Below are 23,848 nucleotides of genomic sequence, written 5' to 3'. Positions count from 1 at the left end.
ATCTCCGGTTGAAGCTCGCCCACTTGGCGCTAAAGCATTTCGATCTGCTCCAGATTTTTTTGAGTCTTAACATTTTCAATACTCTCCAATGTAGTGGCTTGAGCAAGAAGACCTTCGGCATCGCCACCCAGGCGTCACAATGCTTGAAATTCCAAAATTTCCCGCCCAAATATATGAAAGGAAAGATACCGAGTAGAAACTAGCCCATAAAGGTTGGAGCTCAAGTCATTAAGGTATGCTAGGTATTGGGCCGACGAAGCTTCTTAGGCATTAGGCCGATGGTGAAGACCTGACCAGATGCTCCAAGCCTTTACGCCTTGTGAACTCTGCTCAAGGCTGGGGGGCTGTGTACTGTCTCGATACTGCCAGGAATTGGGCCGATTGGACTCGCTAGGCATTGGGCTGATGGTGATGACCTGTCCAGATGCTCCAAGCCTTTACGCATCGCGAACTCTGCTCAAGGCTGGGGAGCTGTGTACCATCCCGATACTGCCAGGAATTGGGCCGATTAGGTTTGTCAGGTATCGGCCGATTGGGCCTAATAGGAATCAGGTCGAGGAGTCCTGATAGGAAGAAAAGGCAGGCCTAAGCCCAATCTGACAGTCTTAGCGAAATAAACATCGTAAAACGGCTTCGCCAAATTTAATAAATACTCTGATTCGCTGGCGCAATATCCCTGATTATATCGCTTGAATACTCTGATTTGCTTGCACAATATCCCTGATTATATCACCTAAATACCCTGATTTGCTTGCACAAATATTCCTGATTATGTTGCATAACTACTTTGATTATATGACAGAAAATGTTTCGATATATTCAGATTTTAGGAAAGGTTACCATAATATGACACATTAATGCCCGGGAAAGCCAGGGTCCAAAGGCACAACCCATGAGGCCTTATAAATAGACGATCACCCCAGAGAGTATCTCAACTTGCAACATAATCTGATTTAATAGCACAATATCCCTAATTATATCACCTAAATACCCTGATTTGCTTGCACAAATATTCCTGATTATGTTGCATAACTACTTTGATTATATGACAGAAAATGTTTCGATATATTCAGATTTTAGGAAAGGTTACCATAATATGACACATTAATGCCCGGGAAAGCCAGGGTCCAAAGGCACAACCCATGAGGCCTTATAAATAGACGACCACCCCCAAGGAGTATCTCAACTTGCTTTTTTACATTATATACACTAGATATACAAAATTTTATGCTCTTACTGACTTGAGCGGCGGAGTGTAATAACAGGAGGAGCCCCCACACGTTCTCTGGAAGATGATCCACTAAAACTTGGAGGGAGGCGACCAGGAGCTCATCCAAATTCCGACCGACCTTGAGCTGGCGAGAACAGATACCAATTTAGAAACTATTTAACAACAATAGAAACTAATTTAGAAACCATTTTTTTTAGTTTCTAAAATGGTTTCTAATTTAGTTACTATTGCAACTAATTATTTTGGTATCTAAAAATTGGTTTCTATATGATGATTTTCTTGTAGTGAGAGGCTATTAATCCGTTTTTACTTTAAAAAAAAAATCTTATTGAAAACCCTATATTTTAAATGTGTTAAAATTTAAAGATATTCTAGAACTAGTTTTCAAAATTGAATATTTTTAAAACATATAAAAAAAATGTATATTCAATAAAAGGAGGTGGATATCAATTGTTTAACTAGAATCGCGTGATTAATGGGTAGGGTTTATGGTTTTATATTCCTGTTGGGTCCATGTATTGGACTAGCCAATTGAGCCCAAAATGGTTTTAGTCATATCGGATAAACTCAGGGACAACACATCTTCCACCCATAATTTCAACTTATATCTCATGAATTTTAAATTTTCAACTTTAGTTTCTGGTTTAGGATGCTTATTTTTAGTTTCAGATTATATAATTGAGAGATCCTTGGATTAGACAATTCGAAATTCAAAATTCGAAACGTGAAACGTTAATGTTCTTTTATTCTAAAATATTTTGAAATACAAAATTTACTGAAATATATATATTTGTATTTTAGATTGTATATAATAGAATATAAATTTGCAATTCAGATTCTAGATTCTGTAATTTAAAATAAAAAATATATTTTGAATTGTATAATATATAATATAATTTTTTTATTATAGAATGTATATTATCAAATATAAATATGTATTTTATATTGCACATTCTATAATAAAAAATATATATTTTAAAATATATATTCCTGAATATAAAATAAAATATATTTTTTAAATTATACAGTCTAAAATATATTTTTAAATTAAAAATATATTGCATAATATTTTAATATATTTAAGATTTTACAATCTGTAATATATTTTCTATTTTTTTCTTTTTAAATGTGAAGTAGAGGCAGTTTTGTCTTTCACTACCCCCATTGAGGTGCATCTTCAAAGCATAATGCATTAGTCTAAACTAAGACATAAAAATATATTGTTTAATCCAAAGTAAGGAAGACCCAAAACAAAACTAAAACTTGGGTATTTCATGGGGCTAAATTTTTATAATAAAAAATTGAAATTGTTTTTTCTTAATTCTAATGCTAAATTTAATTTATATTTTTTGGGAAAAAAACTAGAGGTATTTTATCAAAGAATGGTTAAATTGGAATAATCTTACACTAGTTGATGTACTTGTTTAATATTAAAACAAATTTAATTTGAATCTTAGATAAATTTTAAGTATAAAAACATAGCAGTGGTAATAATGAATTTGGATTGAAACATAAACTTTTATTAAAATATGAAATATTTAAATTAGGAGAATCATGATGTCATAGTTATTTTAATAAATATAATTATTTACATTTAAAAAACAAATAGAGGACACCCAATATTCCTACTTGGCAAACTTAAACAAAACAAAAAAAAAGAGGATGTTTTATTTGTGTAGCATAGCAAGTACAATTATTTGTTATTTTTTAAAAATGGAAACTAAAGAGATTTATATTAATGCAAATAGAAAGCATAATATGATGCATTTGAAGTTGTTGTTGAAAGGTGATGATGATTGGTGGTGCTGCGTCTCTTTCTTATCACTCCACCTGTCGTATCCTCAACCACCCACTTAATCGCTCTTTTTTAGCATTATCCTCTTTTCAATTACTCTATTTCTTATGCTTCCAAACTCTGTTTTTCATATTGCTTTATCTTTCTAAAATAATAAACATAGAGAGTGAGTTGAAATAATATATTTCTGTGACATAATTTTTTATATGATATTTTATTTTATATTAAGTACAACAGATATTGACAAATTATTAAATCTTATCATTGATGGTTATTAATTGTATTCGACACAATTTTTCAAACTCCCAATTCAGGTAGAATGTGAATTCAACATTCGAAGTATAAAAAAAAAAAATTGTAAAATAAAAATTAATTTTAAAAATAAAAATAATTAGTTGTTATAGTGATTAAATTAGAAATTGTCATAAAGACAAAAAATTTTAGTTTTTAAATTAATTTTTATTATTTATTAAATGATTTTTAAATTGATATTTAATTAGCAATTAAGTTTTTGCTATCAAATTTAGAATCTAAATAATTAGTAGTTAAAACTTAGGTAGCTAATTAGATATCAATTTAGAAACTATTTAATAATAATAGAAACTATTTAACAATAATAAAAATTAATTTAAATTTTTTTTTTAATTTCAGTTTCTAATTTAGTTATTATAGTAACTAATTATTTTTTATTTTAAAATTAGTTTTTATTTTATAATTTTATTTAGAGTGGATAATTTGATAAAGATAAAAAGTTGAAATAACTTTTTAAGTAATCTAAAAATTTGTTTGTGTAGTTCAATGTTTGAGGTCAAAAGAACCTACCGGTGCTAATTTTGATATGTATAACATAAACCTATACAATTTTATTTTTTTTGTCTATATAGCTCCTTATTTAAAAAAAAAAATCAACCTTACAATAATATCTTTGTTGCAAAATTCGAGGATTTAATGGATTAGTTCGCACCAATAAAGATATGTTTAGGCTTATTTAACATTTATTTGCATAATAATAATTTACTAAATTTATTACACCGTGAGTGCACAACCAAAAGAACTAAGAAAGATATTATTTTAGGTTGAATTAAGCTTCGTGGTGTGGGTTGTGGCAGCCCGGGAATTCCATGACTAAAGCTCATTTGAATGCTTCTTTCTGCACCTCCGTCACGTCTTTTAGCCACCCCTATAAACTTTAAAACTTCTAAATTATCATTCAGTAAAAAGATAAAAATGGAAGGTAATGTTTTACTATTTGCTGCTAAATGAAGAAGGTGACCGGGTGGCGGTGATTGTTGTGGTGGTGTTGATGGTGGTTGACGATAATTCGTTCGTGGTGGTAGTGTTGATGGTGGTTAGTGGCAATTTCGTGGTGGTGTCATTCTCAAGTGAGTTTTTCGACTCCGTTTCATGCGTGCTCTTAATTTTTTATATTTTGGATTGGCTAATCGTCGGATTATATATAATCCATAAGTTTCAATGTTAAGGAATCATGTTTTGGATTTCGTAACACGAAACTTAATTATGGATTCAGAATAACATTCTGGATTATTCAATCCATAATACACCATTGTGTTTCATATTAAATAATTTGGAAAGTTAATATGGATCCAGAACTAAGTTTCGTGTTACATAACACGAAACCCAAGCACTGAATTAAAACTTCCAAATTAGGAAATTCATACATATACCAGATCCAGAAATGAACCAAAACTCATGTTTCTGGAATGCGTAATCTGGTAGTAATATTTAAGTTATAAATGACTTATGGATTACCCAATCCAGAAGTCATTTTATGGATTACCCAATCCGGAAGTCATTTTATAACTTAAAATATGACTTACGGATTATCCAATCCGGAAGTTTTTTTTAAGTTAGCAAATGACTTATGGATTACCCAATCCAGAAGGTATTTTTTAATTATCAAATAAGTTATGTATTATCAAATTGGGAAGCTATTTTTTAGTTTTAAATGACTTATGGATTACCCAATCTGAAAGTTATTTTTGAGTTATCAAATGACTTGTGGATTACCTAATTCGGAAAGGAAATTTAATGTTGTTTTTAATTTGCATAATTGTATGAATTTGAATGAAAATTAGAATAAAATGGAAATTTATGTTTTATTAATGAAGGTGAAAGTATGGACATGGAGGTTGGATTGTTTACAAAAAGATCCAATGAAGTAGAAATGATGTGTAGTATGGAAGAATTAATGAATTATGGTACCCATTTTACAACAGATGAGGTGAATAACATTTCATTTTGATTCATGTTTACTACATTATAATTTAAAGAAATTTGTAATATTGTTAGAATAATTTTGTGTAGGGGTTTCCTTCGCGAGAAGAATTACTTGAATGGGTTCGTAGGGTTGGTTGTGGACTTGGTTTTGTTATTGTCATTATTAGGTCTGGCACATGTGTCTTGTTAGGCTGTGAAAGGGGGGGTAGGTACAAAAAGTACAAGGATGGTTTGGATGTTATTGTAACTAGTACTCGAAAATGTCATTGTCCCTTTAAATTGCGAGGTGAACCTATTGGAAATGGTCAAGGTTGGGTACTTAGGTAATATATGGTACTCATAATCATGATTTGTATGATACATTAGTTGGCCATCCATATGCGGGCAGATTAAAAGGGAATGAACATTCCATGCTTGTTGATATGATTAAAAGCATGGTTAAGACGGATAACATACTACATACTTTAAAGAAGAATAATGAGGATAATATGACAACAATAAAACAAGTATATAATGCAATATATCCGTACAAGAGATCAGTTAGAGGACCAAGAACTGAATTACAACAGTTAATGATGTTGTTAGACCGTGACAACTATCTTCACTGAAGTATGTGTCATGAGTCTTCCAATGTTGCTAATGATATTTTTTGGACTCATCTTGATGCTGTGAAACTTTTGAATGCATTTAATATTTCATTTTTTTATGGATACAACTTACAAAACGAACAAATATCGATTTCCTTTGCTTGAGATTGTTGGTGTGACTTGTACAGGGTTGTCCTTCTCTGTTGGGTTTGCGTTCTTATCTAGCGATGAAGAAAAGAACATCATATGAGCACTACAAAAATTTAGAGGGTCACCTTTGACATTGCATGTGGGGCTTGAAGTCATTGTTTGTGATAGAGGTCTTGCTTTGATGAATGTCATCAATATTGTGTTTCCTAAAGCAACAAATCTTCTTTGACGGTTTCACATCAATAAGAATGTCAAAGCAAAATGTAAAATGTTCGTAGATTCTGTTGAGGCTTGGCAAATTGTGATGGATTCGTGGAGGACTTTCATTGACTGTACAAAGATCGCTAAATTTGATGGGTTTGTTAAAATGTTTGAGACTATTTGTTCACCGTGGCCATTAGTTGTTGAATATGTGAAGAACACATGGATTATTCCGCATAAAGAAAAGTTTGTGAAGTGTTGGACAAATTCGTTAATGCATTTGGGAAATACAACATTAAACAGGTATGTCTATAAATGTTGGATGTAGTTTATATCAAAATATGCTTTTACTTTCTTTAAAACGTGTATAACGTCTAATTGTTTTATGTTTTATACTTATATAGGGTTGAATCAGCTTATTGGTCTTTGAAACGAGTATTACAAAATAGCATGGGAGACATGTGCTCGTGTTGGGATGCTATAAAACACGTTATTATACTTCAACAGAACGAAATCAAGACATCCTTTTAGATGAGTCTACATGTCATAGGACACACATTCAATGAGAACTTGTATAAAATGTTGGTTGACATTGTATCTAAACATGCTTTGATTCGCATTGTTAAAGAGTTTGATTGGGTCAATGTTGTGGATTTTTATAGTGAACGTTGTGGATGTGTACTTAGACGGACTCACAAATTACCATGTGCTTGTGAGTTAGCCATATATGTTATGAGTGTCATTTCACTCAATGAAGTTCATGTTATGTGAACTTTTTCAGATTTATCTAAATTGGATTCATCATGTGAGTTGTTAATTCAACAAGAATGGGATGTCATTCTATCCTGGTTCAAACATATTGATATTTGTGGAAAAATGACAATTAAGAATAAGTTGCGTGAAATTGCCTACCTGGACATGACAATAATATGAGCACCACTTAATGCAATTAAGACAAAAGGATCCCATAAGAGTAAAACAAACAAATTTCATAAGTCTAACAACACAAACTTTCATATTTTGAGCATGTAGATTGCATCCATTTTGTACATGATAGCTCATCATCTTTGAAGACCCCTAAGGGAAAGGTTAAGGTGACAACCAACACCAATGCAGTTCCCATGCTTGATCAATTTCATATGAAATGTCACCCTTATATTTTGGATGTAATAAATGTCAAAGTTGATGGACATTGTGGGTTTCATGTTATTGCCTTATTGTTAGGGATGTGTGAAGAGTCGTGGTCACTCCTTAAAATGGATTTATTCAAAAAAAATATCTCAGTGGCGTGAAGAATACGTGACATAGTTAGGTGGTTATCAACGAGTAGAAGATATCAAGAGGTCTCTACTGGTGGATGGGTTGTTAGTGGTAAGTGAATATTCGTAACAGTCATGTGCATTGGTTAATTAAACTTGTATGCTAAGTAATTGACATTATTGTATTTTGCAGGCTAGTGTTGAGAAATGGATGACAATACTGGATATGGGATACTTAATAGCAAGCAGATACAATGTTATCTTAGTTTTTTTGTTGTTGAAACAAAACATTGCCATTTTTCATTGCGTATTGCACCCTTACCAATGTTAGTCTACATCGATGACTATGTATTGACTATGTGTACTTTGTGCAGGTATTATTTCTACTCAACACATTACTTATATTTCATTGTTTGCTAATTTCCATTTGTGGTGCAAGTAAAAATGCATGATGATTGTCCCATACTTACCGCTAATATTTAGGGTGTACGCATTGTAACCCAGAGGCAAAGTTATGGTCATCATATTACCTTAGTGAGATGCAATCTTTTACCCAATTAAATCAGTATTAATCTAACATATGTAAATCATGGAGACGATTGATGTAAACATAATTTATTACTTGTGTTGTGATTCATAATTTATTACTTGAGTTGTGATTCATAATTTGTTCACGTTTATGTCAGGTGAAAATAAATAGCAAACACTAACATAAATTAATTAAACCAAATTGTACACATACGAAGTTACTATTACTACAATCATGTAATAAAATAAAAACAACAACAAAGTCCACGAACATTATGTGATAATCTTGTGTACACCGCTCTGTCATATGTGATGCTCCAAGCTAACTGCAACATTGCGTTCATACTCTCATATGCTTCAATGCCTTCAGTGACCTGATGACAATCTATCATGTGCTAGAGGATAGTGACAATGCCTCCAACTACTCTTATAGATGTGTTAGTGTTGTTCCTCATGCGTATCCATCACACTTACGTAGATTGTTGAATAAAAACAAGTACGACAAAATTACAGAGGTGACACTTTTATCTGCAAATATATTGCATCCAACCAGATGCAACAAGTAAGCCTTGACAACACACTCCCAAGCCTCATGAGCGCCATAATCCTCATATATATCTTGGAGTCAACTCATTCGTGTTAGAATGGATGGCTTTAAACTAGAGGGGGTGAATTGTTTAAAGAGGGTTTTCACAAACTTTTAAGTCAAGAATGAAATTATCTCAAGAAACAATTGATAAAAAATCCAGTTTGCCAAATCAAAAAGTAAAAACAGCAGCACCAGAAAAACAATCGGTTGTTTAGACCAGTAAAAAATATTAAAACTGAATTTAAAGAGATTAAGGATAGAGAGATTGCACACAGATGTTTATACTGGTTCACTCTAAATCTAGAAGTACATCTAGTCTTCTCAGAAACCCCTGAGGAAATCCACTAAGCAATCACACCTAGATCACTTACACCACAACCAAGAAAGTGACATTGATCCCCTCAAGACACACACTTCTCTTGGCCAACACACCAACACTAAGAATGCTGATCTTGATCCCCTCAAGAACACACATCAATCCTCAGCAAACACACAGAAGCAGATGTTTTACACAATACAAGAATTACACTTGTTACAGAAGTAAATCTGAAATCAATACAAGCAAAATTCCTATGTCACACACTATGATCAAACTCATTCTCTAAGCAATCTCAATTCTTTGAAAAACTCAAAAACTTGTGTTCAAAAACTTATTTCTCAAATCTGTTTTTCTGAATTTATTCAAAGATGTTTGTTATCAAATCTTAACAAACTTATTCATTGCATTTAAAGATTGGTCAAAGCATTTAAAATTGGAGCGTAATCAGTTAAAAACATTTAATGCTCAGTCAAAGCTAAAACAGTTTTTCTGTTATGGTACCAAAACAAACAATTGGTTGTTTCGTCGAATCAATCGGTTGTTTTGGTTTTAACAGCTCAACCATTTGAAAAACAGTTTTCAATCTTTTCTAAAAACATCTAAGTATAAAACAATTGGTTGTTTCGACAAAACAATCGGTTGTTTTTCACTTAGTTTGAAAAACACTTTTCTTTTAAAAAGATTGAGAATGCCTATGCTTTGGATTCAATCAAAGAGTGGATTACAACACTCAAACTACCCCAGATCCTAACTAAGACAGCTCAGCAACAACAAGCACAGCCAAGCCTTCAACATCCTTCAAAGGGTTTGGATTCTTCAAAGCTTGAACACCACTTGGTTCAACAATCTCCCCCTATTTGATGAAGACAAATCCCTGATGCTTGTGTTGTACCTAATTGAATCTGAAGCAGTTCCTGCAAGATACAGTTTTAAGCAAAGCATAGAACTTCTGATATTTGGTTAGCACAGAAACAAATACATAAATTCAGAGCATAATATCAGAGTAAACAATAAACAAAATATTGCAAACTGTTTTGCAGAAAAACATAAAAACTGAAATCAAACACACAAACAACATAAATCTCCCCCTATTTGTCTTTACAAATAGACAAAAAGAAGAGATAAAACAAGATAATTGTTTTGATTACATCAGAATTAAAGCAGCAACAACAGAAAGAAAGATAATTGAAAAACAAATATAACCACCAAAAGCAATCGGTTGTTTCGATACATCAACCAATTATTTTTCTTCATTCATCATCATCATCAGTAAACTGAAGATCAAATATTTGGTTCTGGACAGCCTCGATTTGTTCATCTAGAGTCATGAAGCGTGCATCCATGTTGTCAAACCTGTTGTCAAACCTCTGGAAATTGCTGACACAGAGATCATGGAGATTTCTTTGATTCTCCGCAAAGCTATCAAGCCTATTAACCATAAGTCTCTCAAAAGGAGACGTGGTTTGCATCCTTTCTTCTTGATTTCCAGCACCAGCACTTGGTCCAACATCTTGATGTTCTTTAGGTAGATCTTCATATTGAAAATCCATACCAACAGGTTCATCTTGTTCATGACCAGCAACAGCACTAGATGAGGCTCCAAAGTCACCATCTTTGCTAACCCATTTTGCTGAGTGATCCATTGTTCAACTCTTTAGTTGACTTGACCAACTCAGATGTTTCATCTTCTAGATTCACTTCAAAATAGAGTAGAAATTTAGATACCAAAACAGCATATGGATAGTGATAGTCACTTAACCTCATAGCCTTTTGCATGTGCTCTTTGATGATGTGGATCCAATTGATTTTGACCTTCTTCATGATGTAGAAGATGTATACCAGATCTTCCTCAGTAAGCACTGAATGATTGCTCCCCCTTGGAGTTAGAATCCAAGTCACAATGAGGGCTAGCAACCTTTCATCAAGGTTTAGGCCTCCAACCGAGCACGTCCCAACTTGAGCATTTTGGTTCTTCAAGCAACTCTTGTAGTATTGGATTTTGTTGAAATCTTCCACTACTCCAAGGTTCCCCTTGTTGATTCTGAGACCAGAGAACTTAAGACCAACAACAGCAACCCATACCTCATGGTTATCTCCATTTCTACACCTTTTACATGAGAAACTAGGTTGTTTCCCTCAAACTTGAGATTTGTGTAGAACACCCTTATTAAATCTGGGTAGATGTTTCCCTTCATCTCCAGGAACTTTATGAGAGATTGATCTTTGAGCAGCCTCCTTACATTGTCAAGCTTTTGACTTTTCAGCTAATCAAAGCACACAACCTTGGGGTTGTTTATCTTTTTTATGCTTGTTTCAAACCTATATCTCTCTATAAGATCATTGTCTCCAGAAAACCATCCTTCTAGCCTTCCTCCAGACCTTACAACTCTGGTTTTGACTCTCTTTGAGGTGGGAGGAGTTGAGTTCATGATGGAAGAGAGGAAAATAGAGAAAAGCTCACTCACAGATTTTTCAAGAGATGTTGCAATTGGTTGTTCTTGTGGAAGAGATCAACTGCAACAAATTTTATAGCAGTAATAGAAATAAAAAGCATTAAATGACAAGTGTGGGTACCATATTTTCAGAGAAAGAGGACTTGACCCTGCCCTGCACAGAAAAAAATGTCAGAAAAAGCTGAAAATCACATGGTCTTCACATGTGATCTTTGACTAGTCATTAAGGCTCTTGAATTTCCAAGATTTTGGAATATATTCATTTATGACTGTTGTAACTTCCTCTGAACGTGATCAGCTTTCAACATAGGTTCATTGACCAAGGATTCTCTCTTTTAAATTGATCTGCAACGGATAGAAATTCAAAATAGAAATTAAATTGATTTCTTCACAGTGCTGTCAGACTCAAAACAATCGGTTGTTTTTCTGCAGCAGTTAAAACTGCTTTTGAATTTTAACCATGAGCAGAAAGAGTTCAAAGCAAATTAAGTTAAGCATTTTAAAGAAGATATTTAACCATGAGAAAGAACTTTAAAACAAAAATTAAGAACAGAGAAAGGAAGATCTTATCCTTTATATTGTTCTTTCAATGAGCCATGTGCTTTGTGATCAAGAAGCCTCTTTTAACTGTTGAGGGCTTTTGGACAGATGCAGAACATTGATTCAGATTCAATGTTGGTCCTTTTCTTTTCAAGAACTTGATCGGATGACTCAGTCCTTCACACTTCTTTTAGAATTCCTGCACAAGCATGAGTTCAAACAACAAGATTTGGTCCCTTCACAAATGTGGGTCCAATAGGTTTCTTTTTCTCATTTGGAACCTCACATCCTTTAGGAATCCATTTCATGAAGCCCCTGGGAACAGAAAATTTTCTTATTTTGCAGAATCTAACCGAATGGCCCTTTTTCATGCAATAAAAGTATGTAACAACCGGTTGTTTCGATTTAACAATCGGTTGTTTTACTGGCTTTCTTAAATTTTTTTTTGAAAACTTATCTTGTTGATTATGTGGATTGAAACCTAAACCAGCCTTTCCAAAAACACAGCTTTGAGATGCCAAGACATTCTCAAAGTTAGATTTCCCTTTTGAAAGCTTGTCCACAGTGTCAACAAGATAATGAACCTTTTTTTCAAGCTTTTCACAATTTTCGCAAATGAGAGTGTCACACTTGCAAGAAGAATTTTTGAAATGATTTTCCAGATTTTTGAAATCGTTTTTAGATTTTTTAATCTCATCTTCAAGTGATTTCACTCTCTTTTCCAGCCAGCTGTTAAGTTCTTTCAATCATTTGTTTGAAAGAACCAATCGATTAGCTTCATCATGAGTTTCTTGAAAAGCTTCAAGCAATTCACTATAATTTTGTTCATTTAGAGAAGCACATGAACTTACCTCACTTGAGCTGCTGGATTCATCATCATTTTCAGCAACCAAACAAATGTTTGCTTTCTCATCTTCACTTGATGATGATACCTCATTTTCATCCCAAGCTATGTAGGCTATCTTTGTCTTGCCTTTCTTTTCCTTGTAGCTAGGATTTTTCTCCTTGCTCTTGTTTGGACAATCTGCCTTTATAAGACTTTGTTCACCACAACCAAAACAAGTATAGTTATTGGAATTAAAATCATTTGATTTCTTGTTTCCATACCTATCTTTGTTGTTGTCCTTGTTGCGGTTCCTCTTCAAGAATTTGCTGAACTTTCTTGACAGCAAGCTAAGGTTTTCCTCATCACTATCATCACTGGATTCTTGTTTTCCTTTGTGCTTGGAAGCTTTTTAGGCTATGCTCCTTATGTGCTTGTCTTCGCTTTCTTGAACATTGAGTCGATTCATCTCTAACTCATGTTCCCTAAGCTTACCAAACAAAGAAGCCATACTCAAGGATGTTAGATCTTTAGATTCGGAAATAACAGTTACCTTGGGTTGCCATGTTCTATCAAGACATTTCAAGATCTTGATGTTCAGCTCTTCCTTTTCAAAGGTCTTGTCAAGGCTCATGAGATGATTGATGATGTGCGTAAATCTTTTTTGCACTTCAGCAATTGTTTCACCTTTGAGCATCTGAACATCTCATACTCTTGGATTAGAGTATGTTTCCTAGCTATCTTCACCTCATTTGTACCTTCATGAGTTACTTCCAAGGTGTCCCACATTTCCTTTGATGATTTGCATTGAGAGACCCTGAAAAACTCATCAGAATTTAAAGCAGAGGTTATTATATTTTTGGCAATGCAATCGAATTTGGCCTTCTTGCTTTCTGAATCAGTCCATTGAGATCAAGGCTTTTCAATGACAAATCCATCTTTTTCAAACTTTGGGACAAAAGGACCATTTTCAATTGCATCCCAAATTCCTTTGTCAAGTGATTCCATAAAGATTTTCATTCTTACTTTCCAAAATTGGTAGTTCAAACCACAAAACAGAGGTGGTCTGTTGATTGAAGCACCTTCCCCAAAAGGTAGTCTATCAGCCATTTAAAAACAGTTTTAGGATCAACTTGAATACTTTCAAGAACCAAGCTCTTGATGCCAATTGTTAGAATGGATGGCTTTAAACTAGAGGGGAGGGGGGTGAATTGTTTAAAGAGGGTTTTCGCAAACTTTTAAGTCAAGAATGAAATTATCTCAAGAAACAATTGATAAGAAATCCAGTTTGCCAAATCAAAAAGTAAAAACAGCAGCACCAGAAAAACAATCGGTTGTTTATACCAGTAAACAAATATTAAAACTGAATTTAAAGAGATTAAGGATAGAGAGATTGCACACAGATGTTTATACTGGTTCACTCTAAATCTAGAAGTACATCTAGTCTTCTCAGAAACCCCTGAGGAAATCCACTAAGCAATCACACCTAGATCACTTACACCACAACCAAGAAAGTGACATTGATCCCCTCAAGACACACACTTCTCTTGGCCAACACACCAACACTAAGAATGCTGATCTTGATCCCCTCAAGAACACACATCAATCCTCAGCAAACACACAGAAGCAGATGTTTTACACAATACAAGAATTACACTTGTTACAGAAGTAAATCTGAAATCAATACAAGCAAAATTCCTATGTCACACACTATGATCAAACTCATTCTCTAAGCAATCTCAATTCTTTGAAAAACTCAAAAACTTATTTCTCAAATCTGTTTTTCTGAATTTATTCAAAGATGTTTGCTATCAAATCTTAACAAACTTATTCATTGCATTTAAAGATTGGTCAAAGCATTTAAAACTGAAGTGTAATCAGTTAAAAACATTTAATGCTCAGTCAAAGCTAAAACAGTTTTTCTGTTATGGTACCAAAACAAACAATCGGTTGTTTCCTCGAATCAATCGGTTGTTTTGGTTTTAACAGCTCAACCATTTGAAAAACAGTTTTCAATCTTTTCTAAAAACATCTAAGTATAAAACAATCGGTTGTTTCGACAAAACAATCGGTTGTTTTTCACTTAGTTTGAAAAACACTTTTCTTTTAAAAAGATTGAGAATGCCTATGCTTTGGATTACAACACTCAAACTACCTCAGATCCTAACTAAGACAGCTCAGCAACAACAAACACAACCAAGCCTTCAACATCCTTCAAAGGGTTTGGATTCTTCAAAGCTTGAACACCACTTGGTTCAACAATTCGTATGTGGGCACCTCGACACCACCTCATCTCAGCCTTCCCACGACCCTCCTCCACCCCTAGTAACTCAGCAAAACGGTCGCAACTCCACTCCAAGGATAAGTATGTAGGGAGTTTACCCAAAATGGGGAGGTGTAAAAGAGATGACACATCATCAAGTGTGATAGTCATCTCATCTATGGGAAGGTGGAAGGAGTTCGTCTCCACATGTCACCTCTCAACAAAGGTTGAAATCAATCTCTTGTCTCTCACCTTATAACTTATATTTCACAAACTAAACAATCCATAATTTTGTACAACAAACTCAATATCAGCATGAGGCATCCTAAATTTACATAATTTTCTACCATGGGATACCAATTTAATTTCTTCCCGATCCTAATAAAAAATTTGTATATATTAGTTATAATTAAATCAATTTAAACAACAATTAACAAAGACAATTTAATTGAATGATTTTTCGTTCTTACCTCACCCTCCTATAGCTTAACAACAATATGGTCAACAAAATTTACCAACAACGACATATCATAAGGTCTTCTAGAAAACCTTTATGCATGGTCCACTTGCTCATCATCACGAAGTCCTTGTTGTAGCTCATTATCAATATGAGCATCAACACCAATCATTTCCTAAACATCACCACAATCTCTTCTACGGACTGATGTTGTCGGCCTTGTGCGACCATGATCCTAAGATCCAACACCTCTTGTTTTAGCCATATTTTTCCACAACACTGTCAATTTCAATTATTTACAAATAAGATAGTGGATAACATAATCGAAAACATTGAACTTGATGCTAGCATACCTAGCAGATTATGTAATCCACAATATAAAAAAATGTGCTTTCGGATTATGTAATCTGGTATATTATTATAAAAAAACTAACTTCTAGATTACGTAATCCAAAACCTAATTTCGAAAAAAAAAACCACTTCTCAATTACGTAATTCAGAACCTAGTTACGAAAAAAAGCATTTATAGATTACGTAATCTGGAACCTAATTAAAAAACAAAAACAATCGGACTACATAATCCAGAAACTAACTAAAAAAAACTATCGAATTACGTAATATGGAACCTAATTAAAAAACAAAAGTACCAGATTAAATAATCTGGAACTTAATTAAAAAAATAAAACTACCAAATTACATAATCCATAACCTAATTAAAAAATAAACTACTAGATTATGTTATCTGGAACCTAATTAAAAAAAAACTACCGGATTATGTAATCCAGAACCTGATTAAAAAAACAAAACTACCAGCTTACATAATTTGGTCCACATCAGTTCCAAAAATATTCAAACAATCACTATTAAAATAAAACTACTAACTGCCATAATAATAAAAATTGAACTGTGATGAATGAAGAGGAGTGTTGCGCCAAAATGAAGTTGTGTCGGAATGAAAAGGTCCCTGATGGTGAATGCTTTGAGGTGCACGTCTGCTGGGAGGCATAAGGGCCGAGAAAGTGAAATTTGTACAAGATAGGTAAAGTAAAACAGTAAGTTTAGATTTTAATATTATTTACTTAAAGGTATAATAGTGAAATCCATTTTAATATGGAGGTGCACGAAGAAGCAATCAAATTCATTTAATCAATGAGTTGTGTGGGTCTATTTTATGGGTACCCTACAAGTCACCCTTTTTTCATATTTGTATTAAAAATGTTTTCTTCCATCGGTAGTTCAAACGACTTTTCCCACCATATTCCTCCATGAAGCTGAAGAAGTTATTTGATAAAAGGAATGAGTTCTCTAAAGAATAAAGTCAAGGTGACTCTTTCCTTTTTAAAAGTTCTACTCATGGTTGACATAATCACAATCATTAAGCCCCTTCATCGTTATAATTGATGAGATAGAAGGTGGAGGAAGTAGAGGCCCCTCACCTTTTCAAAAGAAAAGCCCTCTATATAAAGCTTTTTAGGGCACACAATACATTAACAATGTAACAATACTTTTTCAATTTGAACTCGTTCACTCTTCTTCTTGAAATATAGCTTTATATAGATGTAGAAGAAAAAATTCATTGCAAATATGTTTCTGGCCATTGAGTAGCTTCTCACTTGCGTTTGAGCACCTTGAATGTAGAAGATGCATTAAATGTTCTCCATACATGCATTAAATGTTCTTCTCTTCTTTAAGCAACATCCCAATAATTCAATGTATTTATCTCTCCTTGGAAAACATGCTTTCACTTTGAATTTTTGTAAAGCATAGAGTCACACGAAGCATATAGAATTTTTCAGGTTAGATAGTTCTAGTGTCAGGGAGTTGTTGTAACAAAGCAACTTTAGCTCATGTGTCAAGAGATAATTGATATGACATGTTTTTTTGGATCAATTTGGCCAAACATAAGAAACAAACATTTCTTACAACATAAAATAAGCATAAAGATATTCATGAGGTAACATGTTAGCTTAATACTATACATGTCTCGTCTCAACATAACAATGCTTATCAAACATAAAAATTATAGTGCATAGTGTTATATTGTCTAAAAAAAAAACATTTGTTTTACATGATCTGTTGTTAACAAAAGACTATCATCTTATAAATGAAACATGACCATATTTTATATTTTATTGTATTTTACATTTAATCAAATTATGGGTCATTGGACTTTTCTCTAACAAAGTTCTCGAGATAATAATTTCTATCATTTCAAGCACGAAGAATAAAGTCTAAGCATAAAAAGTAGTAGATGGAAATTGAATTTTTTCCTTTATCATGATTCCAAAGTATTAGAATATAGATTGAATTTAAAAGGGGGTGATGAATTGAACTTTCAAAGATTTTCATATTTGGATAAATTATTTTCTTTGAATCAAAATAATTTTGAAGGAAAATCAAATTTTATAAACCTAATATGTGAATGTTCTTTTATTTTGATGAGCAAATAATTAGATTTTTTATTCACGTGAGTGTATATAGAAGTTAAAGAGAATTAAAAAAAATACCAAAATTTATCCTAGTTTACCCTAATAACAAAGTTACATTAATTTTTCCAATCACTCTAATTAATCAAATATATATATTTTTTAAGTTTTACCAGAACCTTTAAGAAAAATAAGAAAATGCAATACATATCACAAGATATTCTTAACTAATACTGAAACTCTACCACAAGAGCACACCTTTGGCAATCTTAATCAAGAAGTAAACACTTAAGAAATACAAAAATTAAGGAAGATGATTGGACAAATTTAACCTCAATATATGATAAGGAAAATAAATGGTGATCACCTTTGTATTTTTTTTAATTTAACATCTTGATGCCATAAATTCGGTTAAAGAAACTCCAAAAAGTGTTTTCCTATCTATCTAGCAAACTCATCTCAATGTTAGGAAAGATTTTGAATAATTTTATAATAATTTTAAGTTAAATTCATTTAATTTTTTATTAAGATTGATTGTTTTAATGGATTAAAGTTTTGTTTTAATCCATTAAAACATAACCATTCAACTTTTTTTAAGATTTTAATTAAGTAAATCACACTTTTAATCTATTAAAATCACTAAAGTCTAAACTTTAAGTAACTTTAATTAATTAATTTCTCATTTTAATCAATTAAAACAAGGTGATGCAGACTTTGAAATAGTTAAGTGAAATTTACATATTAAAATGATGTTTTAATGATTAAAAAGTTATTACTTGAAAATCCATAAAGCTTAAGGACATTTTAATAAGACAAAAATGTTTTCTAATATACTAAAATATAACTTAACGTTTCAATTAACTCAAAAATACTTTCAAATGAATTTGTCACTTAACAAAAAAAACATAATAAAAGATAAAGACACTTACAACATGTATAAACCTCATTACAACCCTAACTCAAAGATTAAACATAAGATCGAGAACTACAACTCTTATATCATCATCAAAATGGTGGTTGATAGCATCAAATCCACCATTTCCAAGTTTGCTTCAAACTTTTATCCCAATACAAAATACACCACAAGTTGTTTTAGATTTTTGTTGAGACATGACATTGATTTATGAGGGGGGAAATCGACTTAATGATTATTGAGGAGTGCTCGATTATGACAGGCTATACTAGAAATTACTTTTAATGGTGATAAGTTCACATTCGTTATGAATATATTTTCAAAGACTTGAGTTTCTCTATATCTTTTACCAATTTCAAATGTGAGATGTTAAAAACTTTTAGTATTCCAATATCAAGTATGTCAAGACAATATTGATAGACTTATTACTGCATTTGAGATATTGTCTATTTTGAGACGTCATACTTTTATTATGACTTTATCCTTAAAAATGATTTAATGGTTTAAGGAATGAAGTATACACAAACTACTATTGACTTTTAAACTTTTTAATATGTTGAAATGAATTCTCTAGTTAAATATAGAGATAGGAGTTATCTATAATCCTATTTTTAGTTATTAAACCTGACTCATTATTTTCACCTTAAATTTACTAAGATTATAATTACATCTAATATATTATCTAATTTAAAATTTGATACTTTCATAATTTTTGGAAGATTAAAGAAAAATATACATAACTTATTTTTAATAATGTGAGAGTTTTTCACGTACCAAATCAATAATATTTAATTTCTATTAAATTTATATAATTGATTCTAATAATATTTTCTTATCAACTAAATATATTTTAATCATTTACAAAGATCATGATTCTTTTAGATTTGTGATTTACACGAATCATTGTTTTTTTATAATTTTGACTACAAGAAAATCATAAAATAAAAATTAATTTTAGAAACAAAAAATAATTAGTTGCTATAATGACTAAATTAGAGACTAAAAAAAATGTTTGATTTTTAAATTAGTTTCTATTATTATTAAATAGTTTTTAAATTGGCATCTAATTAGCTACGAAAGTTTTAACTACCAATTATTTAGATTCTAAATTTGGTAGCAAAAACCTTGGTTGTTAATTAAGTACCAATTTAGAAACCATTTAACAATAATAGAAACTAATTTAGAAACTATTTTTTTTAGTTTATAAAATGGTATATAATTTAGTCATTATATTAACTAATTATTTATTTCTTATCTCAAAAATTGGTTTCTAAAATTGGTTTTTATTTCATGATTTTCTTGTAGTGTTATTCTTATATTAAATATTTTCTTAATCAATATTTAAGTTTTGATAAGGGAAAGAAGGAACCATTTACAATTTAGAAAAAAAAAACTTTATTGAAAATTGTTAGTTAGATTTTTAAACAAAAATTAATTACTAATAAAAGCAAAAAAAAAAAACTTTACACAATTATAGAATTATAAAAAATATATATTGATTTTTTTATACAAAATATAAAAAAACAGTGTTAATATACAGAACTCAAAGTCTTCAAAGTAGTAATGTAAATAAAATTATTTTTTAATTCAATAAACTGAAAAAAATATACGCCGCAAAAAGAATACAAGATTTTAAGTTAAAAATATATTTTATGTGTTTAGTTAAAGGTTAAAATCAATATTTTATGTCATGACACAACTTTGGTAAGTTTCATTGCTGGAATTAATCAATTTAATGATCCTGAACTAAGTTTATTACACTCCAAATCAAATGTTAAGTAAATCTCAATTCTGTATCATTTCCTTAATTTGGGAGATACATTTGTTTAAGTCAAATATAAAAAAACATAACGTGAAATCACATGCCTTCTTTAATAGGTTGTTCGAAATTCTTGTAATTGTATTTTTGTACCCATATTATTTTCATTTTTGTAAATTTAGTCCTTTTATTTTATTAGTGTTAATTTATTTATTTATTTTAATGGTTAGATATTGTTCTACCTATAAACATAACATATAATATTTAACAGAAATATAAAATATGACGCAATGGTGATGTGTTATGTCGGTACGAATATACTAATTGATAATATAATATTTTTTATTGCGTATTTTTGCAAAAAAGAGTTTAAGATACTGATTGATAATATAATATTTTTTATTGTGTAATAAACGTGAAATTTTTTTGTACTAATTAATAATATAATATTTTTTATTGCGTATTTTTGCAAAATAGAGTTTAAGAGAATATACTAATTGGTAATATAATATTTTGTAACGTGAAGTTTTTTTTTTTTGCAAAAAAGAGTTTGATTAAAAAACAAGACAATATAATATAATGCCATGTTTGCATTTTTGTTAAATATACTAGATATCATTAACTAATAGAATCAATTACATAATTAAAATAATTAAAATAATGAAAAACAAATTAACCAAAAGGTGAAAAAATAAATTGAAAAGATAACAAAAATTAAAAAAACAAAATGGAATTGAATGAAAAAAGCCTTCAACATTTTGTTTAGTAGCACAATTTGGCCATTATATATTGGATCTTGCTGAACAGTTTTGTGTACAAGGTACTACTTCTACTGCAACACTGAGTAGTAGCCACAACCCTCTTTCAAATTTCAAAATTAAAATGTTCTATGGATATTTATCTATCTCTTAGCCATTACCATCCAAGTGCTCAACCTTAAAATTCTCATGTTCTCTTTCTCACTCCCTCACTCACTCACTCACTCTGTTTGAGTAGTGTTTCTCTCCCCTGCCATTTCTGAACATTGAACCTGATTTTTGCTGCTTTTTTGCCAGTGCATTTTCCTCCCTTCACAGCTACCACTAGTAGATTCGGTTTTATTGGTCTCACTCACACAACCCCTTTTGTAGCCACGTGCACAGAGTCAAACCCAATCCTCTCTTTTTCTTTTCCAACCCAAGAAAAGACATAACTTTTCTCCACCCTGTAACGAACATAAAAAAAAAGCAATTTTTTTTAGCTCATAGTTCTGCTGAATTTTTGGACCAAGATGGGTGCAGGGGACTACTACAAGATCCTCAAGGTGAACCGCAATGCCTCGGATGAAGAACTCAAGAGGGCATATAAGAGGTTGGCCATGAAGTGGCACCCAGACAAGAACCATCAGCACCACCTTGTTACTAAAGAAGAAGCTGAGGCCAAGTTCAAGCAGGTTTCGGAGGCTTATGATGTTCTCAGTGACCCCAAGAAGCGCCAGATCTATGATTTTTATGGCCAGTATCCCTTGAATTCTATGAAGGTGAAGGAGGAGAAGGGTGACGGGGTTGTTGAAAGAAAATTGGTGTGCACCCTTGAAGAACTTTACAAAGGTTACAAAAAGAAGTTGAAGATCTCAAGGACTGTTCATCATGGATTCGGGTAATACCTGTGTTTTAGTCTTGTATTTCTTGTCTTAATTCTTGCATTAGTGGTGGAATGTGTGTTTGTAGTTTTAATTGTTTTGCTGGTGAATATGCATGGTTGAATTATTGATTTGCTTTCATGTTGCCTAAGAAATATTTTGTTTGGAGTGCCATTAGCTTATGAAAGGGAATTCATTTTAGTGTTTATGGGTGGGCTATATGTGCTATGATGTTGATTGAAATTGTAATAATTCTGAAACTATCAAAACAAAACTTTCTGATATTTATTGGGATTACTGTATATTTAAATGGACGAATTATTGTCCAATATTTGGCTAGATTCAAGCTCCAATTTCTGTATTATTTTGTAAATTATTGTACAATTTACATTTTACTTGATACTGTGATTTATTCGCTCTGTTTGATTTATTAGCATATTTGTTTTCTTATTTTGCCATTCCACTTCTGGTTTGACTGTTTTCTGTATTGGCTTTTCACTTACTTGGCCTGATCACACACACTTTAGCAGGCACGCATGCATACATGTGGAGAAAGAAGATATCTTTTTATTATTTTGGGATTTGCGTTGGTCCTCTCACTTTATTGTAGTCATATAGAAAAAAAGTGAAACTATTACTTAGCAAGTTGCATAAAATATGTTGGTTTTGTGAAGATATTGGAGTTTAAGGTTTGTTTTCTGGCGAACTTGGTTAAGTGAATAGATATTGTTTCAAATATGACCTATTTTCTATTACCTTTTACCATTTGAGATTGCTTGGAAATATGTGCTTTTGGGTTCACAAGTTTACTCTTTTTGATTTTTGCAGTAAGTTGAAGACTGAGGAAGAGGTCTTGAAAATAGATATCAAACCTGGTTGGAAGAAAGGCACAAAAATAACATTTCCTGGGAAAGGCAACCAAGAAGCACAAGCTAGTGCTCCTGATGATCTAATCTTTGTTGTGGATGAGAAACCACATGCTTTATTCAAGAGGGATGGAAATGATTTGGTTGTCACACAAAAAATCTTACTTGTAGAGGCTCTAGTGGGAAAGACTCTCAACTTAACAACCTTGGATGGAAGAGAGCTCAGAATTCAAGTGACAGATGTTGTGAAACCAAAATTTGTGTTGGTGGTCCCAAATGAAGGAATGCCAATCTCAAAGGAACTTGGAAAGAAAGGAAACTTGAGAATCAAGTTTGATGTTATGTTCCCATCATGGCTCACCACACAACAGAAGTATGAGCTGAAAAGGATTTTGAGCAACACTGATGACTAATTCAGTGTTTTATGTCTAGTGGCCTTTTCCCAATTAACACACATGAGGTGAGGGCTCAGTTTACAGTGTAAATATTTACAATACAGCTTTAGTCTTAGACATGAAAAGTGTGCATAATACAAATAAACCAAGCATGTTACTACCATGTCTGCAGTGTGGTGTAATTTTGGAATAAAGCGATTTCAGCTGCTTTAAGGGTCCTGGATTGTGTTCAATCAATATTACAATATATTATTGAATGGATGAGAATATTTACAGTCCTAATATGTTTATTCACACTTTTTACTTCTATTCATATTTAAATTTTGACTTAAATAACTTTTAGCTGCTATATGTGTGTTTATTTCATTGTAGTATTTAACATTTCTGTTAACAATGCGATCATTTATTAAAGACATAAACTTAAATGAACTAAAA

At 31.7% G+C, this 23,848-nt stretch overlaps 1 protein-coding gene across 1 annotated transcript; it reads left to right on the top strand.

Annotated features, from left to right (window-relative positions):
- Positions 1–21,286: 21,286 nt before the first annotated feature.
- LOC137806627 (uncharacterized) lies at positions 21,287–23,695 on the top strand. The gene is made up of 2 exons (XM_068606839.1): positions 21,287–22,169; positions 22,981–23,695. Exons 1-2 carry the CDS (start codon positions 21,802–21,804, stop codon positions 23,429–23,431), a joined length of 819 nt encoding a protein of 272 aa, XP_068462940.1. The 5' UTR covers positions 21,287–21,801; the 3' UTR covers positions 23,432–23,695.
- Positions 23,696–23,848: the final 153 nt, after the last annotated feature.

This window comes from Phaseolus vulgaris, chromosome 3 (genome assembly GCF_000499845.2).
Source record: "Phaseolus vulgaris cultivar G19833 chromosome 3, P. vulgaris v2.0, whole genome shotgun sequence".
NCBI lineage: Eukaryota > Viridiplantae > Streptophyta > Magnoliopsida > Fabales > Fabaceae > Phaseolus > Phaseolus vulgaris.
This window is presented reverse-complemented; position numbering and strand designations above follow the sequence as displayed.